The 18,648-nt window shown below is 47.2% G+C and overlaps 1 protein-coding gene across 10 annotated transcripts; it reads right to left on the reverse strand.

Annotated features, from left to right (window-relative positions):
- Nucleotides 1–2,279: 2,279 nt before the first annotated feature.
- On the reverse strand, nucleotides 2,280–14,653 carry slc8a2b (solute carrier family 8 member 2b). Of its 10 annotated transcripts, none has more exons than XM_041046124.1 (16): nucleotides 14,267–14,353; nucleotides 13,939–14,076; nucleotides 13,619–13,846; nucleotides 13,227–13,442; nucleotides 13,050–13,073; nucleotides 11,937–12,062; nucleotides 11,649–11,844; nucleotides 11,379–11,509; nucleotides 10,128–10,501; nucleotides 9,515–9,618; nucleotides 7,389–7,406; nucleotides 5,114–5,229; nucleotides 4,041–4,140; nucleotides 3,950–3,952; nucleotides 3,122–3,397; nucleotides 2,280–2,656 (listed from the first exon to the last, which is right to left on the reverse strand). In XM_041046124.1, exons 1-16 carry the CDS (start codon nucleotides 14,336–14,338, stop codon nucleotides 2,280–2,282), a joined length of 2,499 nt encoding a protein of 832 aa, XP_040902058.1. In that variant the 5' UTR covers nucleotides 14,339–14,353. The 10 variants fall into 10 exon arrangements, with proteins under 10 accessions (XP_040902058.1, XP_040902057.1, XP_040902056.1 ...); XM_041046123.1 differs by having other exon boundaries at nucleotides 5,114–5,238; XM_041046122.1 differs by lacking the exon at nucleotides 7,389–7,406 and having other exon boundaries at nucleotides 5,114–5,238.
- Between the last annotated feature and the right edge of the window lie 3,995 nt (nucleotides 14,654–18,648).

Consider the following 18,648-nt stretch of genomic DNA (forward strand, 5'->3'; position numbering starts at 1 on the left):
CCGTGTCTGAGCTAACGGGTAATATCGTACTATCACTGCTGGTGACGTCTTCATCGTGCACTGACGTTTCAGCTTCATGTGTCTCAGCGTTCAAAGTGATAAAAGCTGAAATGTCAGGGGGTGAATGTCACAGCGGATCAGAGGAGGTCTGCTTCTGGCTCGGTGTTTTTCACCTCTCTGCTGTGCAGGTATGTTTTAGCAGCCGGTAGTTTCAGTAGCTTGTGAACATTTAACTGCATGTTCCACCTCTGCCATTCAATACTGAGCAACACACACACGTTTTCTGCTGTGGTGCAGTGACTGTAGAGACTGTTTCAGCTTGGACAGCGTGGTCCTGTCTGCTGTCCACCTACAGACTGTAAACAAACTGACTTCTTTTAAACAATGTACAGACTCTCCATCATTTTTTTGGGGTGCTTATTTTGTGCTCTAAGCACAGATGGATGGGTGGGGACACGTTCCTACAGCCCCCTCCCACAGGACAGGAAACATCCAGCGATACATGGATCAGCTGAACCAGCGGAAGCTTCAGACGCTTCACAGTTTTCCTCCAGTGACTCTCTCTTCATGCATTATTACACACTAACAGTTTGTAAACTAAAAACAAAAGAGAAACACAGCACAGTGTGTTTCAGTTCCGTCAAACAAAGTGCAGCCTGGACAGTCTGTACAGCCGAAAGCTTGAATACTTGATTTTTGCTTCAGAGTTTTCCTTAAGGCATTGTATGAGTGAGACTAACATCCTGCATCCTAACTAATGTGCAGATTAGGTTCTCCTGTCCTGATTGATGAGCTGTAGACTGAATCTTGATGACTGGAATCTATTTTGTCAGCTATTAAATTCGCTGGCTTTAGAGGCTTCACTCTTTGACGTGAACAAACACGGCCGAGTCTTGTTCGACCATCCATGCTCGTTTGTCTGACACCACATCAGTCTGTCAGGACGCGTGCTGCAGTGATGGATCAAACAGAGACGACTGACTGCCCCCAAACAAAGTTTCCACATATTTGGTCTCACTGAGGAGGAAAACATCCCTGGACAGACACACAAATGCAGGGATGTAATCTACAGGTGGATTCTGTTCATTCCCTTTTACATAGTATATATATATATATGACTTGTTACGAGAAGATGCTCTGTATCTGGCTACACATGCAGAAAAAAACAAAACAGAAACAAAAACAAAACATCAGAGAGGGAACCATCCGGTAAAGAGACAGATCTGACTGGAGAGCAAGATGCTGGGGAGGTATGGCTCTTTAAAAACTGTTTTACGCTTTTATTTCACCTGTCCATCATTTGTTTGTTTGGTCGGCTAAGACTTTAGTCTCTGTTTCCTGTGCTGGGGATCTGTGGTGATCCGGTCTGTGCACGAATTTCAAAGCTTTCCTGACAGAAGAAGCAGAAACCTGACTGTTGATTCTCCTTTTCCTCTCGCTATGATTCGACTTTCTCACTTTCCTTTTTTCCACCCTCTCTAACTTTTTCAGCGGCAGGTATCACTATCCGCCCACTGAAAATACTAAACTCTATATGTACACTGTTTTTTTTTAAAACTATTTACAGCACGTGTGGAGAACGTCCCTCATATATACTGTATGCTAGACAATCATCACCACTCTATAAGATCTGCTGCAGTAAACAAACCTAACGTTGTTATTGTAAACATTCCACTCCTTTTTGTCTCGCAGGGCTCCACCTCCTCGGTGGAGGAAAACGTGGAGCTGTGCCAGTAAAGTTGTTGATGCAGAGAAGATGTGGGAGGGACGGGGTTTGTTGTAGGAAACAATGGTTGTTTCTTCAGTGTAACACAGACGGAGAAATGTTGTCTGGCGTGCACAGGTTTCTGTTCCACCTTAACACTGAACCTCTGAGCAGCACTCCAGAGGTCGACCCTCTCTTCACCTCTAACACCTCAGTCACTCTCTTCGTCTCTCCACCTTCTCTCTGCTGACTTTGCTGGTGACCTTTTGTATTCACACTTCCTCTCGCTCATCACAAACACTTCCTCTCGCTCTTCATCGTGCCTGTATCTGTGCGTGTGTGTCGCTTATGATCTGTTTACACATGTGTACATACAGCGTGTGTGTCTGAACATGTATTTGAAGTATTTGAGCAGCCCTGCGTCATAGACCAGGTCACCTCCAGGCTGCAGTGAGCCCTATTAAACAGATGAATCTTACACGTGTTTCATGTCGACGGTATGGACTGAGTGTTGAAGTGTGTGTGCGTGTGTGTTGTTGTGTAATATTCTTCCCAAGCTTCCTCCGTCTCCTTTTTAAAAGCCGCTGATGTGGCAGTAGGCCTCCAGGCTGGAGAACAGGATGTAGAGGAGCCACAGACCCAGGAACAGCAGGCTGGTCAGGAGGCGGGGCACCCTGGGGCCGCCGAGTTCTCCGCCGATGGAGGGCCGGCGTCTGAACAGGAGCACAGCCATGCAGATGAAAGCGAAGATGGTGAAGAGTGTGACAGAGAAGGCCAGCGAGCCCGGTTCCACCTTGAACTCCTTCCCCTGGATTTTCCAGTAGATGGCGGCCACCGACCAGGCCACGCCGATCCCCAAGAACACGTTGACAGCGTTGCTACCGGTGACATTTCCAACGGATGCGTCGGCGTGCTGGTCCTGCATGGCGGCCACTTTGCTAGCAAAGGTGTCTGGGGAAGAGAGAAAGAGGTGGAAAGACTGAATCACACACCTTCGCACGTGTGCACACACAAACAGACGTACAGCATCGGCACTACAAGGGGTGGATTACAGAACAGGCCTACTGGCCACAGGTCCAGGGGCCCATGGATTCAGGGGACCAGCTGTTTGAAGCGACAGTTGACATGACCCCTGTAGCAAAAACACAAGAACCCCAAACCCCAACGGTCCCCAAGGACCCCAAAGTCCTGAATGGCCTTGGACCAGTTGTGCTCACCTGAGAAGCTTTGAGACACTGGTTAAACCACAGATCACAGAAGTGGAAGTGCAGCTTCTCTCAGTTCATTCTTTTAAATACTGAAAGTGGATTCAAATTGGATTTATGATTATAAGGATATAGAAGTTCTGCTCATGTCACATGGTCTGGGCAGTTACCTCATCTGGGGTCTCCACAGTGAAGGACGACATTCGCTCACCTGGAATAGAGGTTCCCAATGCCACAAACACCACAGCGGTCACGGTGTCCCGGAGCCCCACGGTGCAGCCGAAGTGCGATGCCAGATCTCCGATGATGGCGGTGAGGAGGCCGATCACGCTGATGGAGACAAAGAAACAGGCCCAGCCGTTCCAGTACTCTGTGGGAGGGACGCAGGCGAACAGAACCTTCCAGAAGACGGTGAGGAAATGCATGACGTAGTCGTAACAAGACGGAAGGCGCTCCTCCCGACCTTCCTCATCATCGTCTCCATCACCTGAGGGGAGAAAAGCAGGAGGAACGTTAGACGACGTTCACAGTGCAGCTGATGAAAGATGGACAGGATTCATGTTCAGTACAGGATGTTAAATACAAACAGCTTCATGAGACAGTTACAGTTCAGATGAAATATACAGACTGAGTGAGACACTGAGTGGAAGTGAACTCTTTCTTCCACTAGATGGCGGCCTTGAATCACAAATCCCTATCGTACAGATGCAGTAGAGATGTTTTAAAGTTCAGCTGAAAAGTTAAGTCCTTTGTTTACAAAGTGTTAACAGGCTCCTGATTACAAACCAACAGCAAAATCAGGGAGCTGAACTAAACATCTGAAAAAAAATGTTACGTCTGCTTTTTCAAGACAAAATGATTTTTTAAGTCACTATCAGTTTAGGGAACTTGGCCCCTGGTTTACAGGACGATGCCACTTTTACATATGGAGTCATGAATAATAATAAACAATAAAGTCATCATCTTTACACAACAGTGAATTGTGAACTTTCATCACGTTTACAGCAGCTGTTAAGAGCAGCCGAGCGTGTCCTGGTACCAGCTGTTTGTTCCATCCGTTAATTTGTCTACTTAAACACACACACACACACACACACACACACGCACACACACACACACACACAGCTCACCTGCGCTCACAGTGACCGCCTCCACAAACTGCTCTCTCCAGGAGTGTGTGCCGATCACCAGCGCCAAGTTCGTCTTCTTTATGAGTTTGTCAACCGTGCTCTGCCGATCACAAGAACAACGCACTTTATTAGCGACCAGGTGCAGTCGAGGGCCTCCACGTCAGTGCAATACACCTCCGTCTGTACATCTGTATACACCTCCATCTGTACTGGAGTCCTGTCTGTTGTAAACCTCTAAAATCAACAGTGTCTATGGATCAACACTAACAGCATGAACTGTACACACAGTGTGGACAGACAGTGTGGACAGACAGTATGAGCAGACAGGCTGAGTTTGTCTGCAGCTGTGATTATTTTTAGAGGAATTCACCTCAGTAAGTTCAACTATGAAACAGGGAGATGGAACGTCTCCTTCATTAAGAATAAATCCTTTTGATTTTCTTCAGAGTAATTAAAACAGAGTGTTAATTATAGAGTGTAATTAAAAATGCACCAAACATTCCCTGTGCTGGTGAATCCAGATTTATTGCTAGGCCAATAAACTAAACTCATTTTAATGGAGGGGCATGCAGCAGGTGTAACATACACCTGTGCCCACATATTTCAAACGTTTGAGCTGCCTGCGATCTGCTTCCTCCGATTTAGCTCTCTGCACCGGGGAATGCGGTGGAAGCTGAACAGTGGATGTGGCAGCGCTCTGTGAAGAGGAGCTGCTGTATCGAGGGCAGCTCATACATTTCCAATGATTCAGACCCGTTTTAGACCTGCTTGCTGAGAGGGTCAGGATCTGGGTATGAAGGTGGATTATGTCACAGTGCCACAGAAGCACAGTTCACTCCAGCACACACACACACACACACACACAGTTTACAGAGCAGAGGTTTGTGGCTTCAGGACAGATGTGCCTGTGAGCTGCCATCAATAAGTCACTGACATTTACAGCACTGCTGAAATGAACGGGCAGCCACAGTCAGCCTGATCCCTGCTTTTACTACTTTCACCCCGTGTGCAGCTCTGGGCTCTGTTCTCTCAGAGGAAACCACGTAAGGAAAATAAATAAACGAATGGTGCACCTTGAACTCGTATGACTCCTCGATGACCACCTCCAGGCGGCTGTGCTCTCCCAGGATGGGCTTCCCCATCTCGGCTATCCTCCGGGCCTCCTCCTCCTCAGGACTCATCTGCCCCTCTACCCCCTCTGTGGGAGGGAGGGAGGGCGGGAGGGAGGGAGGGAAGGAGAGGTGATGTGAAGGAAACGAGAAGGACACCATCAGTGAGTGTGCTGGAACTAAACTATCACAGATAAGTTCTGCCTCGATCAACATTAGATTGTGAGTCAGCATTTTATTTAGAGCAGCACTACATTACTTCTGAAATATGTATCTGAGTCTGTATGTATGAGTGTGTGTGTGTTCTCACAGCGTGGGATGGGGACATGAGAAGATGACAGATGGATGATATTTGTATTTGTGTGTGTGTGTGTGTGTGTGTGTGTGTGTGTGTGTGTGTGTGTGTGTGTGTGTGTGTGTGTGTGTGAGAGAGAGAGAGAGAGAGAGAGCAGAAAAACAACAGTGCGACACAGAGAAGATGAGAGAGGAGGATTTACAGAGAAGAAAGTTCCTTCCAAAATGTAAACACCAACATTTGGTCGGCTGGTTTCTTCACTGAAGCTCAGAATAAAGCAGAAAACCTATATAGATAAATACATACATATATAAAACAACAACAACATCATCGGCTCTAACTGTACGACAAAAACCCTTTGTCTTGTTTTGTACGTCACACTGTGCGAGACGGTAAAATCTTCTCGTCATCTGAGAATGTTTATCAATGAATGGATTATTATAACTGTTGTTGATTAATTTCTTTCTGATCAAGTTATTGTTTAATCGATGAACCGTTTCAACAGTGACCGAGGTTCCTATGATGTGACCTCACTGCAGCTTCTTCTGGTGTCTGTGATCCAGCCAAAGGTTTGTTCAGCTGCTTTGGACGATACAAAGACAGATGTGGTGACGCTGCTAATACTCTTCACAAAGCTCCACCTTCTGCCTCCTGACAGCATCCATCCACCTGTGAGTCTTTCTTCCTCTGCTTCCTCACAGAGAGCGAGAGCTACCAGCAACTTACTGAAGGAGAAGGGATTAATGCTGACATGTGGCTCAATTTGGCTTATTGATCAACAACAAACAGTAGCAACAGCAGCAGCACCAACCCGAGTTCATCTTACAGAAACAACTGAGAGGCTGAGCCAATCAGGGATTGTTGTGGAAAAAAATAGTAAAAGTGTGTGTGTGACGTATTTTAAATTCATCACAGAAGAACCAAGAACCAATTTCTTTTTTCCATTTGAATGTTTCGATTTGTCACGAGCTCAGCTCAAACTTCCTGCTCACATCTAATCTGAGGACAGTCGGTTCTGAGAAGGTGCAGGTTGACTTGATCTAGATCTAAATGTATCTGCATTAAACTCTTTCCCAGTGCAACATTTTCAACTGAACATATCAGACATCAGTATTTCAAAAATAAACTGATTCCTCTGCTCTCCCCAGGCTCTCACCTGACAAATCTGCATCAGCACACAGAAAACAAACCCAGAGATAACGGAGCAGCCGACTCATCGGTAAACATTTATTTCAGAACTGTTCTATTGTTCTGCGCTGAGATTCACAGTGGCCGGTTCTACAGCGAGCCAGATGCAAACACACAAAGACCCATCTCTCATCACGCAGGCAAGGCTGAAAGAGATGCCAGAAATGTGAGCCAGGCTATTCCAGCGTGAGACAGAGTAAACAATGTGCGGGCTGAGCAGGAAAAAGGACTGAAGAGGAAAAGAACTGCTGAAATCTGTTCAGATTTACTGCAAATGAAAATAAATTCAAATTTCCCTACATCTGAAATAAATTTTCAAAGTTAAAGTAATCTGGAGCAACAGTGAGTGTCTGTGAGTATGTTGGATGAGACGGCCGTGCAAGGTGCTAGCTGCTGTCAGGAGCCATGTGGGCTTCAGAGTTTTGCCACAGCCGTCGACCACTAGCACTAAAGAGAACGATGGCCAGAACCCAGGCTAAGGAAAAAATGACGTTATGAATGTGTGAACACGCGGATAATCACAGGGTAGGAACTGATACACCCACACAGACTGTGGCGAGACATCAGTTTATAAACCTGTGTAACGGTGCTTTCTGCAGGTATGCTGAACATGTGGCTGCACTTTCACTAGTTTCTGGCATTCTATAGAACAATCGATCAACTGATCAATAAACTTATCAGCAGGTTAATCTCTAATCAGCTGCAGCCAGTTTGGATGTTGAGTATGAATTAGCAGGAACAAACACACGGTCTTACCTTGGCTGAGCAGCAGAGCTGTGAAGACAAGAAGGGGACAGGGGTGGGGACGGGGGTGGGGACAGGGGACGGGGGTGGGGACAGGGGTGGGGGTGGGGGGTGGAGAAGAGCAGTCAGTAATCACACACATTCAGTGGAATCACAAGCTCGTCTTAATAACACATCAGCTGCACATCAGACCAAAGTGCCAACACAGACTCACAAAGACCAGCAGAAACAATGATGACAGGTCCGTTTGATTAAGACCCCTGTCTGCGTCACGTCTCATCATCAGATCATCACTTTCTGTTCCACCCTCACTGTGTTTGTGTTTACCGTTAGTAAAAGTCTCTTCTTTTATCCGTCCATCCTGTGTTTGTCATCTTGAAGTTCCTAACACTGCAGCGACTGCTTCTTAGGTTGTATAAAAATCTTATAATTCAAAGAAACCCGCTCTCTCCCTCTCTGCCTGTCCACATTTTCCACATCAGCCCATGTGCTGCTGTTGTGACAGGTCATGGATGAATGGATGGGTCCCTGACTGAAATGCTAAGTAAACACACGCGCAGCTGTGCAGCATCTGGCTCTGCTGCAGTTTCAGTGTCCACAGGAAACATTTCTTCAGTTTCTTAGACCTCTGCTCGTCCACATCCCGTTCTCTGAGCACAGCTTTGTTTTTGGATGTTCTCGTGAGTGCGAGAGCTTCATGGTGGAGCCTGGATGCCTTTGAACACATGGCATAAAATTCTTGATCATGTTCTTCCATCTTTTCAGTTATGCCATTTAGGTACTTAGGGTCAGGCTCTGCTGGTTTAGCAGAAAACAGTTCGGTATAGGAGCGATCCTCTCTTTGCTTTGCCTCAGCTGCAGCGGTTACCCTGTGAATCCTGTCACAGATTTCTTCGGTGTCTGGAAGCGGTGGAGAGGGCGATGATGGTGTAGGAGACTGGAGGACGGGCACTGGATGGATCAAAGCTGGATCTCATTTAACACTAACTACTGCTGTAGGATGAACTTGCCAAGAGGTCAACAGTAGAGGTGGACAAAGGGACACACGTCACTCATTTATGTCTTCAAAAGGTCCTTCATCTCGAATCCCTGAATGTCCCACAGATGAATCCTTCCGGTACTGTCCCCAGTGAGTAGTATCTGGTGGTAATGACTGCACCCTCATCACTCAGAGCGCTGAACAGTCCTCCCTCGCTGATAGCAGACCAGGCATGGATGTAGGCATCTGTACAAGTCAGCAGTGTGGCTGTGTGATCTCCCTGGTCCTCAGACATTTTATAAGAGGACTGATTCATTCCAGTCTTTGTCACAGCTGTAGATTCTGGATGGAGAGGATTTCTCCCAGTGTCTCCGGCATGGTTTTTACTTCAGACTGCCAATCCAGCCTTGAGCACTTTTATCTGCCATGTGTGTCTGAGGGCTCTCACTGACATTAAGCCAGTAGAGAACCATGACAACATTTCCGTTGCTGGAGGCAGTGACAGGTCAAAAATAATCGTGGACTTCCTTCCTGACACAAATAATCTGGTTGTTTATACAGATGAGACCTGACACCTCCTTTGGCACAGTCACAGGACGAACAGCAAGCTCTGTTCCACTGTCCCTGTCCTGTTAAGGTGTCCCACACTGACACCACACCACCCTGGCAAACAGAGACGACCTGTCTGAAGGTGCTGTGGTACAGTGCAGAGCACAGGGGTTTGCCATGGGACGTTCTCATGCTTTTAAAAATGTCTGTTCCTCTTCCAAATCATAATCCTATTTTTGTGTTGGCCAGGACTAACTCGTTATATGTGTGACTTCAAAGACTCAGCTTTGAATATTTTCTCTAGTTGTGTCACAGTTGGCATCGATCTTCATGTGGACGGCCTCATGGAGACGCCAAGCTTCTCCACTGACGTGCAGAGCTCCTCCATGTCCAGCTGTCCGTCCAGATCCATCCGCATCAGCCTCTTCGAATGTTCTCACAGAGTGTTGTCTTTCTCAGGATTCATCTGTGGGTCATTGTGGTCTTTGGCAGATTTTCTTTCCTGGTGTGTTTAATGTAGTTTGTTTTGGTTGTTGTGAAAACTGTAATCAGACTAAACAACTGGGCAGAGACCACAGGACTTTATGACAGAGTCCATCACATCACATACCTGAGATTCCTCTCTTCAGCCAGCGTGGTTCCTCCAACACAATGAAGAAGTTTTCATGTTTTTCATATTCTTCATCATCAATTATCCTCACCTGGAGAGTCTGACTGTAAACACACACACACACACACAGAAAGGAAACAGTTTTGTCATTTTTTAGTATTTGTAACACACAAATCCAATCTCATGTACAAACATACAATCTCCCCTATGTGTGCAGAGGAGTATTCACACACACTTCAATTTTATTTTTATTGTTCCTCAAGTTGTTCCCACCTGGGGGAAACCTGGGCTAAGGACAACTGCCTGAAGCCTGTCATTCCACCGAAGTTGCTGGGGTGAATTTCAGGAAATGATAAATTTAATTTGGACATAATGAATAATAAAAGCAGCATGAACAGATTGTATAGGCTAGTGGAATCCAAAAGAGCAACATTTAGATTTGTGTTTATGAATGTAAGTCCAATATTCACTTTGCTTTTTGCACTGGTTTGGTCTCCACCAGCTCCTGTGAAGTACATCTGGCTCTTTAGCTGCTGGGTAGTCCACTTTCTTCATCAGATAGTCGCCAAATCCAAATTAAGATTAAAAACTGATGATGTTTAGTTTGACTCACGTGGTCTGGTCGTTGGTGAACTCCAGCTCTCCCCGGGCGTCCTCGTAGTCTTCTCCAGCCTTGGCGGTGCCCGACTCGGTGTGGTACGGCAGGATGACGGTGCCGCGGGCGCCTGAGTTGCGAACCACCGTGAACTCCATGGTGCCCACGCTCTCGCTCACCCGCACCATTCGCTCACTGAACGTGAAGATGCCGGCGTGGTCGTCGTCCAGGATGGTCACCGTGGCAACCAGGGGCTCGACCAAGCGAGCTTTGGGCACGGCGCCCACTTCGTCGCTCTCAAACATCCCCTCCGCATCACCCACGCGCAGATTCAGCAGGCGCACAAAGAAGTGCTCATCCTCTTCGAATATGTCGTCATCGATTATACCGACCTGCACAGACAGAAGGTCATTCTCTTCAGGCATGAACGATCGGAGGCTGAACGCTGTAACCCATGGCATTTCATCAATAATAGTGAGACACCGGCCGTAAAATGTCTTAAATATTTCTACCAGTTCCACGCATAACACACAATAACACACACTAAAATGTGCTGATACACAAAACAACAAACAAGATGCGGCAGGCTGGTGTTTTTTAACCTGTCCGTGAGTTTACAATATACTGCACAAACAAAATGCTTTTTTATTCAACTCCATGAAGTAAAACCACACAAACAGGTTTGTGTGTTGCTGTTTCAGCATTAGAGGCTTGTACTTTCATATTCTAACATAAAAACGTATCAGATTCTATTTCCAATATTTCAACAAAGACAACTCTGAGCTTTTGTGATGAACTGACAGATCTTCTGTTTCTGTACATGAAAGGCTACTTATATTATTTCCCGACACGGATCATCAAAGTTTCATCTCATCTCCAAAAATCTTGAATTAATCTTTTAATAGCATCATCCTCTTACTGTCAAACCGCTCAGACAGGGGACTGTGAGGGACGGTACTTTTACAGTAGGCCTCTGATGTTTGTGTTTGGCTGCACACTGAACAAAGACAGAGGTTTTACAAAGACAAACCAACAGAGACGAAACAAAACGGGCACGTATCATAAAACTGATCCTCAGAAAATAATGAAAAATAACTAACACTTTTCTGAAGCTGAAAGTGTGTGTAACTGTTTGTTTAGTGCTCAGCTGCAGGACAGGACGTGTGGGTGTGTTGGTGAGGGACAGGGTTTAGGTTTTGTGTGTACCAGCGTTCCCAGTGTTCCCACAGTGTCTCTCTCCCTGCTCACCTCCTTCTCCTCTTCACCCACCTTTATCTCTTTGCAGGTCTCTCCGGGTTTGAACACCAGCGTCCCTTCGCTGTACTCGTAATCTGAGCCAGCGTTGGCTGAACCGTCCTCTGTCCTGTAGTCCACATAGAAGGTGTTCTCTCCCAGACCCCCTAAACAACAGGAGTCAGACAGAGTAATGCTGGGCACACAGGCACACATGATCGTTTTTACATTGTGGTTTTACGACACAGCAGTCTTAGCTTCTTTATGTGAACTCTGTATGAGCTCATGTCGTATTTCTGTCTCTACCTTGGCAGACTACAGCCAGCGTCAGAACGCCACAGTTCTCCATGCACTGACTGTGGGCGCTTTCAAATGAGATGCGGCTGCAGATCCCCAGGTCGTCCTCTTCTGGGGCTTCCTCGTCGGTTACGGCCGTACGGCGAGCGTGGTCGGCCGCGTGCTTCTTCAGGACGTTACCGGCTCCGATCATCATCCGAGTCGCCTTGAGGGACACAGAGAGGAGGGAGGAAAAGTGTACAGAACAGAGTTCCCTGTGTGTGTGTGTGTGTGTGTGTGTGTGTGGCTGTGTGTTACCTGTATGCGGTAGAAGGCTCTGCTCTTCTGCTGGTGCAGCAGTGCGTAGTAGTTGGCCAGCTCCACCAGCTGGTCCAGCTCTTTGTTGGGATATTTCTGCTTCAGCTCCTTCAGGATACGAATCACCTGAGGCACAGAGACCAGATGCAGAAAACATGAATTCAGATTTAGCTGCACAACAGTAATTAAAAGATGCATCTCCCCCACCAGGTACAATATGATAAGCAATTCTTATCAAATTAATCGTTCACATTTAACTTTTTATGAGTGGAATTTCAGTTTTTCAGGATTTCTGAATGATGTGTCGTGTGTAGATTCCACGGAGAAAGAGAAAGTGCATGTGTCCCATTGTGTGTATGTACGTGAGAATTTTATAATAACATCTCAGTAGCTAAGGGGGGAGTAAGTGAAGAAGTGGGGAGGTGAAGCCACAGCCCGTCCCTGCTCTCTGCACGTGTGTTAATGACATTCAGAAAGCAATGAAGAGAGAATTTACCGAGAAGTCAGTGTGAAAATCGTGCTCAGTGACTAACTCAGCTCATTAACTCAGTAATTAATTGAGTCATTTGTTGAGCCCTGCAGACGAGTCGACCCTAAAACAAAAGCCTTTTTCTTTTTTAACATTAACTGGTTAAAAAAAATAAACAGACTGACTGACTGGTCTGTTCTTCTCACATTTATTGGGTGGATGTTTCTCCCTCAGTGTCTCATTTCTCCTCCACCTCCCTGACTCTCATTACTGTAACTCCATCTTTGTCTGTCAAACCTCCCACACGTCTGTCTCTCTGTCCCCGTCATTTACCCCTTAAACTCATCTCATTTCTCTGCTGGAGGCAAACTCTCTCTAAAAGTAACTCAGAAATAGTTTCCATATCTTGTAGGATTTCTGAGTGGAGCCATGTGTGGCGCTCTTTATCTGCTGGTGTCACAGTCATCACTGAACAGCCTTAGGCCAGGGTCGCTCAGTAAACCTATCTGCAAACTGAACTCACATAAAGTGAGTTAAGATTTTTAAAAAAAGGATCTTGCAGGGAGGTCAGAGACCTGTGTCTTCACGTCCCTCACAGTTTCTGAGGTCTGCTAACTTTCTGAGATGCTGTGATGATCCCTCACCTCTTTGCGGCTCTCGTCCAGCTCCTTGCTGCTCTCCACATTGACCATCATGCTGTTGGAGTTGGGCAGGTTGCCCCCAGCTCCCGTTGCCATGGATCCCGCTGCCACACCAATGTTATTGGCCGCAGCTCCTGCTGTGCCGTCCTGGGTTCCCCCGCAATTTTCGGCAGGGACCACGGCGCCCCCTCGTGGTGGGAACTTGCCGTCTATGATCATCTCCATGCCGCCCTTGTTGGGTGTCAGGTCTCCCTCTGTCTCCACGACGATGCCGTGGCGCTTGTCGGCACGGTAACGCTTGCCCATGTACTTGTAGAAGAGAAGGCGGCGGTCGGCGATCCAGGCCAGGATGACACACACTGGGAAGTACAGCAGGGTCACCAGGGCCTCCCACACCTGAAACACACACGTGCAGATTCTCCTGATTACCTGTGTTTGATTAAAGATCCTCATTAAAAGTATCATTTCCTTCATTTGGCTGAGGAGTGTCTGAAATTAGCAAGAGAATGGACAAATGTCCAAATGAAAAACAGCATTGTTGTCAGATATGATGTACACTGAGTGTGTCCCACCTCCACGACGCCGGGCGTCATGACAGACAGGATGAGGTAGAGCCAGATGTAGGCGAAGATGCTCCAGAAGGCGGTGATGAAGAACACCCTGAGGTGTTTGATCTTGCGGGTCTCGCCGTTGGGGATCACCCACACGCAGATGCCGATGATCACAAACATGTTGAAGGCGGCGCTGCCGACGATCGTTCCCGGTCCCAACTCACCAGCCTTGAAGTCGTGACCACACACCTGGAAGGACATAGTGTGTGTGAGGACTTCGAGAGGAAGTAATATATTGTGTGTGTGTGTGTGTGTGTGTGTGTGTGTGTGTGTGTGTATACCTCTATCACAGACAGCAGTATCTCTGGAGCGCTGGAGCCCAGAGCCATGAGCGTCAGATTGGACACGGTTTCATTCCAGATTCGAACTGTCGCCACTGACGTTTCCCCGTTGGGCATAGTGATGGTCACCTCCTTCTCCTGTTGACGCATAAGCAGACATGTTTAATTCACTGTGTTGCTCAATAAACCCTAAAATTAAAATTAGAAAAGTTGTGTGGACCAGGTGAGTCCACAACTGACGCCACAACATGCTGAGCTGGTCGTATCGTTCCCACTGTCTCCTCTTTAACTACACCACCAATGTTTTCCTCCATTCACCCGTTCTCACCTGTGATGTGATGACCTCTATAGACGCCATGAAGCGGTCGGCGATGATGGACACTCCCAGGAACATGTACATGAGTGACACAAAGTAGACCGCAGCTCTGGCCACCTGATCGCCGAGCCCGGGCCTGTTGGGCTGCCAGACGGGCAGCAGGATGCCGCGCTTGCACACCACCGCCTCTTCACACTTTTCTTTCTTGCCAGAGGTGTTGCTGTTACTATAGGACATGGAAGGCGGGAAGGAGGAGGGGAACATGGAGGGCGAGACCGCTCTGGGCTCAGGGTCAACGCTGGGCTCGCTGCGCTGGGACTCTGCCTGACAGGGAGGCAGAGGGAGGAGGAGGAGGAGGAAGAGGAGGAGAACATGGCCGGGCGAAACGAAGAAAGACATGGCAGCGCGGGGTTCCCACGAGGCGGTGAAGCAGAGGATGATGGGTTTAGGCTGAGGAAGAGGGAGGTGGGAGGGGGAGGCGTTGGTAGAGCTGAGGGTGGTGCAACGAGCTCACCTATAGGGGGCAGAGATAGAAGGAGCCAATCAGTTCGTGACTGAAAAGACCTTTAAAATCCTCACACACAGAACACACAACGGACCGGATCGGACCGGACTGGATCGGATAGGACCAGACCGGACCGGACCGGACCAGATCAGACCAGACCGGACCGGACCAGATCAGAACAGAACAGAACAGAACAGACCGGACCGGACCGGACCGGGCCAGATCAGACCAGACCAGACCAGATCGGACCAGATCAGATCAGAACAGAACAGAATAGACCGGACCGGACCAGATCAGAACAGACTAGACCGGATCGGACCGGACCGGACCGGACCGGATCGGACCGGACCAGATCAGACCAGACGAGACCTGACCGGACCGGACCGGATCGGATCGGACCTGACCGGACCGGACCGGACCGGACTGGATCGGACCGGACCGGCCCAGATCAGACCAGACGAGACCGGACCGGACCGGACCGGACCGGACCGGAACAGAACAGACCGGACCGGACCGGATCGGATCGGACCGGACCGGACCGGACCAGCGGATCGGATCGGGCCGGACCAGACCAGACCACACCGGACCGGACCAGAACAGAACAGAACAGACCACACCACACCACAACAGACCAGACCAGATCAGATCAGATCAGATCAGACCACACTGGACCGGACCAGAACAGAACAGAACAGAGCAGAACAGACCAGACCAGATCAGTACTTTTCAGTATCAAAGCCATTTAAAGAAGCTTCCAGGAAGGCTCACTTTCTATCGATAGCACCACGCCTCCATTCATATGAACTTTTCGCTGCTCATATGACATGAGAGAAAGTCCCCTGCTCGGTGAGTATGAAGAGCTCCAGTGGGTGTACTGAAACATTCAATATCAACATGAATAACAAAGTTCTCTGAATAAAGCAGGTGAAAAGCGTGATTTCTGGCGGATGACGTGATTCGGCGGAGACCCTGGCACAATCTGTTCATGGCGGTGAGTCACTGGTACACAAACAACTGCAAAAGAGTGGGCGAAGAAGAAAAGACAGGAAGGGAGAGAAAGATAGAGCGGCAGGTTACAAGAAAGAGAAGAGGAGGAAGAAGGAAGGACAGACATTTGAAGATGGGGAACAGAGGAGAGATGGAAAGAGGCTGATGGACTGAGAGGGATGATAAAGAGAGAATGAGGAGTAGGTGTTTATTTTAGTTCAGGGCAGATCAGGTTAGTGTGGATTTTCCTATAACGGCAGCATTTTATTTACATTTTCTATTACAAGACAGAATAAAATAACCTTTGTCTTGACCTTAGAAGAAAAGGGCACAAACAATGGAAAAGAAGAAAAGAGTGGGAGAGAGAAAGTGATGATGAAAACAAGGGAGAAAGACAAACAGATGTAAAGGAAGAGAGAGGAAAAAAGACGAGAAGAAGGCAGCGACAGACAAACGAGACGGTCACCATGACGACCTCTGGAAAAAGAGGCTGACAAAGCAAGAGTTAAGTTTGTTTATGTTGTTCTGGGTGTGTGTGTGTGTGTGTGTGTTTATCTGACTCACACAAACCAGGGACTATTCACCAAATCACAGTCTACCTTTCCCTGTCAATCACACACACACACACACACACACACACACACACACACACACAGAGAGAGAGACAGAAGTCGACAGACGTGTCTATAATATGTTTTGGGATGAGTTCTGATGCACTGTTTCCCTTTTTGGCTCCACGTCCTGCGTATCTCTACAACACTGTGTGTGTGTTTACGTGTGTGTGTGGGTGTGTGTTTACATGTGTGTGTGGGTGTGTGTGCCAACTGTAGAGATTTAAAGCTCAGTGTGAAACCAAAGCGCCCGCAGATGGACCGAATCCTGTTCCCTGTTTCAGCATGTGCACTGGCCCTTAATCTTCTACCTCTCCCTTCCTCTTCAGTTCATCTCTCTCTCTCCATCTATCCACCTGCTAACACCTCCTGTTTTAAAATGTCTAAATCTGTTTTAAAATCTAATCACCGTGTCAAAAAAAACCTCTTCATTCAGGTGGTTCTGTAAATGGTTTACCTGTGTGTTATAATGTGAGAGACTAAAATTTTTTCTTTTGCTTCTTATAAACGTCTTACACGCTTGAATAATTTGTGCCGACAGACTGAAGAGATGCCTCAAAAGGTCACATTTCAATGATCATTTTGGTTCATGTGAAGACAAACAGCACGTCCATATAAAAAAAGATATGTGACCTTTATGACTTTTTAATAACACTGCTGCTCACCTTGAGCAGCGACCTGTGCTGAGCTTTGCCTTCCTGTCATTAATCTTCATGTGAAAACACTTTGCCTCAGACGGACGTGGCTGAAAAATAAAACTCTTTTTAAAAACTAAAGAACAACCACAGTACAGCAAAGTGAAAAACCACCAGCTATAATAACGATAGCAGCTCCAATTTACATAATAAACCAAGGTCAGCCGTTTCCAGTGTTGGACGTCTCCTCTGATAAACCTGGCCGCTCGTGTGGACACAGACAAACATCACACACGGGAGTTCGATGTTTAGATTGTGTGTGCTTTCAGTTTGGATTTGCGTGACCACACAACATGTTTATCCTCTGTATCTGCTGTGGCCTGAACCCAGCAGCACACACAGGCGGCTGAACGGCTCTGCCAACAAACACAAACCCTTTCTGTTCTCAGAAAGTATCAGAGGACTAGTTCCAGGCTCTGGTCGTCCTTTTGGACCGTCTCATATTAGACTCCATTTATCAGCGAAGACGCTCGAGCAAAACTGACAGAGGCTGATGTGAATTGGTTCTAATGAAACGAAAGAAAGGAAAATCTCCTATAACAGTCTGCACACACAGGATACTCAAACACATAAACGTGTAAACAAGCTCATAGTGAAGCTCAGAGTGTGCACGACACACACACATTACTGTCTCACATCTGTTGTGAGGACACTCACTGACATTGCGTTCTCCAACCCCTTAGCCTAAAGCTAAACGCCTAAAACCAGGTCTGAACCCTCAAACAGCCCTTTGAAGGAGGGAGGACCAGACTAAACAGAACAGTTTGGTGCTTATGATACAGTATATGATATGATACAGTATATGATATGATACAGTATATGATATGATACAGTATATGATATCCAGCAACTGAAAATGCTCACATGAATCCTTTCGTTCACCGTGTTTCACTCTAGTGTTGAAAAATGACCAAAAAGCTTCAGAACGAGACACAGAGTCTGTTTCATCTCTCAAACAATGTCAGCTGCTGCCTCCAGGCACATGTACAAATGAAATCTTTAAGTCCTTTGTTTTTTGGATTCTGGGAAAGAGGCTCTGCTCCATTTAATGCTCCGAGGACTGAACCACTGCAGTGTGACGGGGTGCATCCGAGTCTAATACCACTCAAACCACAAACATTTATTAAACATGACTGTGAACGGTTTGGTGGATGAATAAAGTTAAAGGTCATTCTGAAACTTTATACACATGAGCTGTTGTCTAGCTCACGGATAGCTGTGCTCCCCAGCACAACTCTATTGATCCCTGAGGGGGTAATTATCTCTTTATATGTGCCATCTTCCATGGGGAGGTCAGAGGTCAGCCTCAGAACAGGTTCTGGAGCTGTTAGGGATTTACTGTCTTATTTCAGTGTAGTGAATGTTAGCTGTCATGGAGGTCTGAGGTCCGCTTCAGAACAGGTTCTGGAGCTGTTAGGGATTTACTGTCTTATTCCAGTGTAGTGAATGTTCGCTGTCATGGTCTGAGGTCTGCTTCAGTAGACGCAGCATAAACATCCCACAGACAATCACGCATTAAATGTCACAGTCCATCACGTCCAGCAGATTCACTGTACTGATCCGTCCACACGCGTCTGATCTGTCGCTTCAGTGACA

This window comes from Toxotes jaculatrix, chromosome 9 (genome assembly GCF_017976425.1).
Source record: "Toxotes jaculatrix isolate fToxJac2 chromosome 9, fToxJac2.pri, whole genome shotgun sequence".
NCBI classification, from domain to species: Eukaryota; Metazoa; Chordata; class Actinopteri; family Toxotidae; genus Toxotes; species Toxotes jaculatrix.

What these genes read in the sequence shown, in the direction of transcription:
- slc8a2b (XM_041046114.1), bottom strand. Translation starts at nt 14,653, where the DNA reads ATGTCTTTCTTCGTTTCGCCCGGCCATGTTCTCCTCCTCTTCCTCCTC. An exon ending in AGACCTGCAAAGAGATAAAG is followed by an intron (nt 10,502 to 11,378) that starts GTGGGTGAAGAG and finishes CTGTCTGTGCAG; the next exon opens with GTCGGTATAATCGATGACGA. An exon ending in TTCACCAACGACCAGACCAC is followed by an intron (nt 9,619 to 10,127) that starts GTGAGTCAAACT and finishes GTGTGTTTACAG; the next exon opens with TCAGACTCTCCAGGTGAGGA.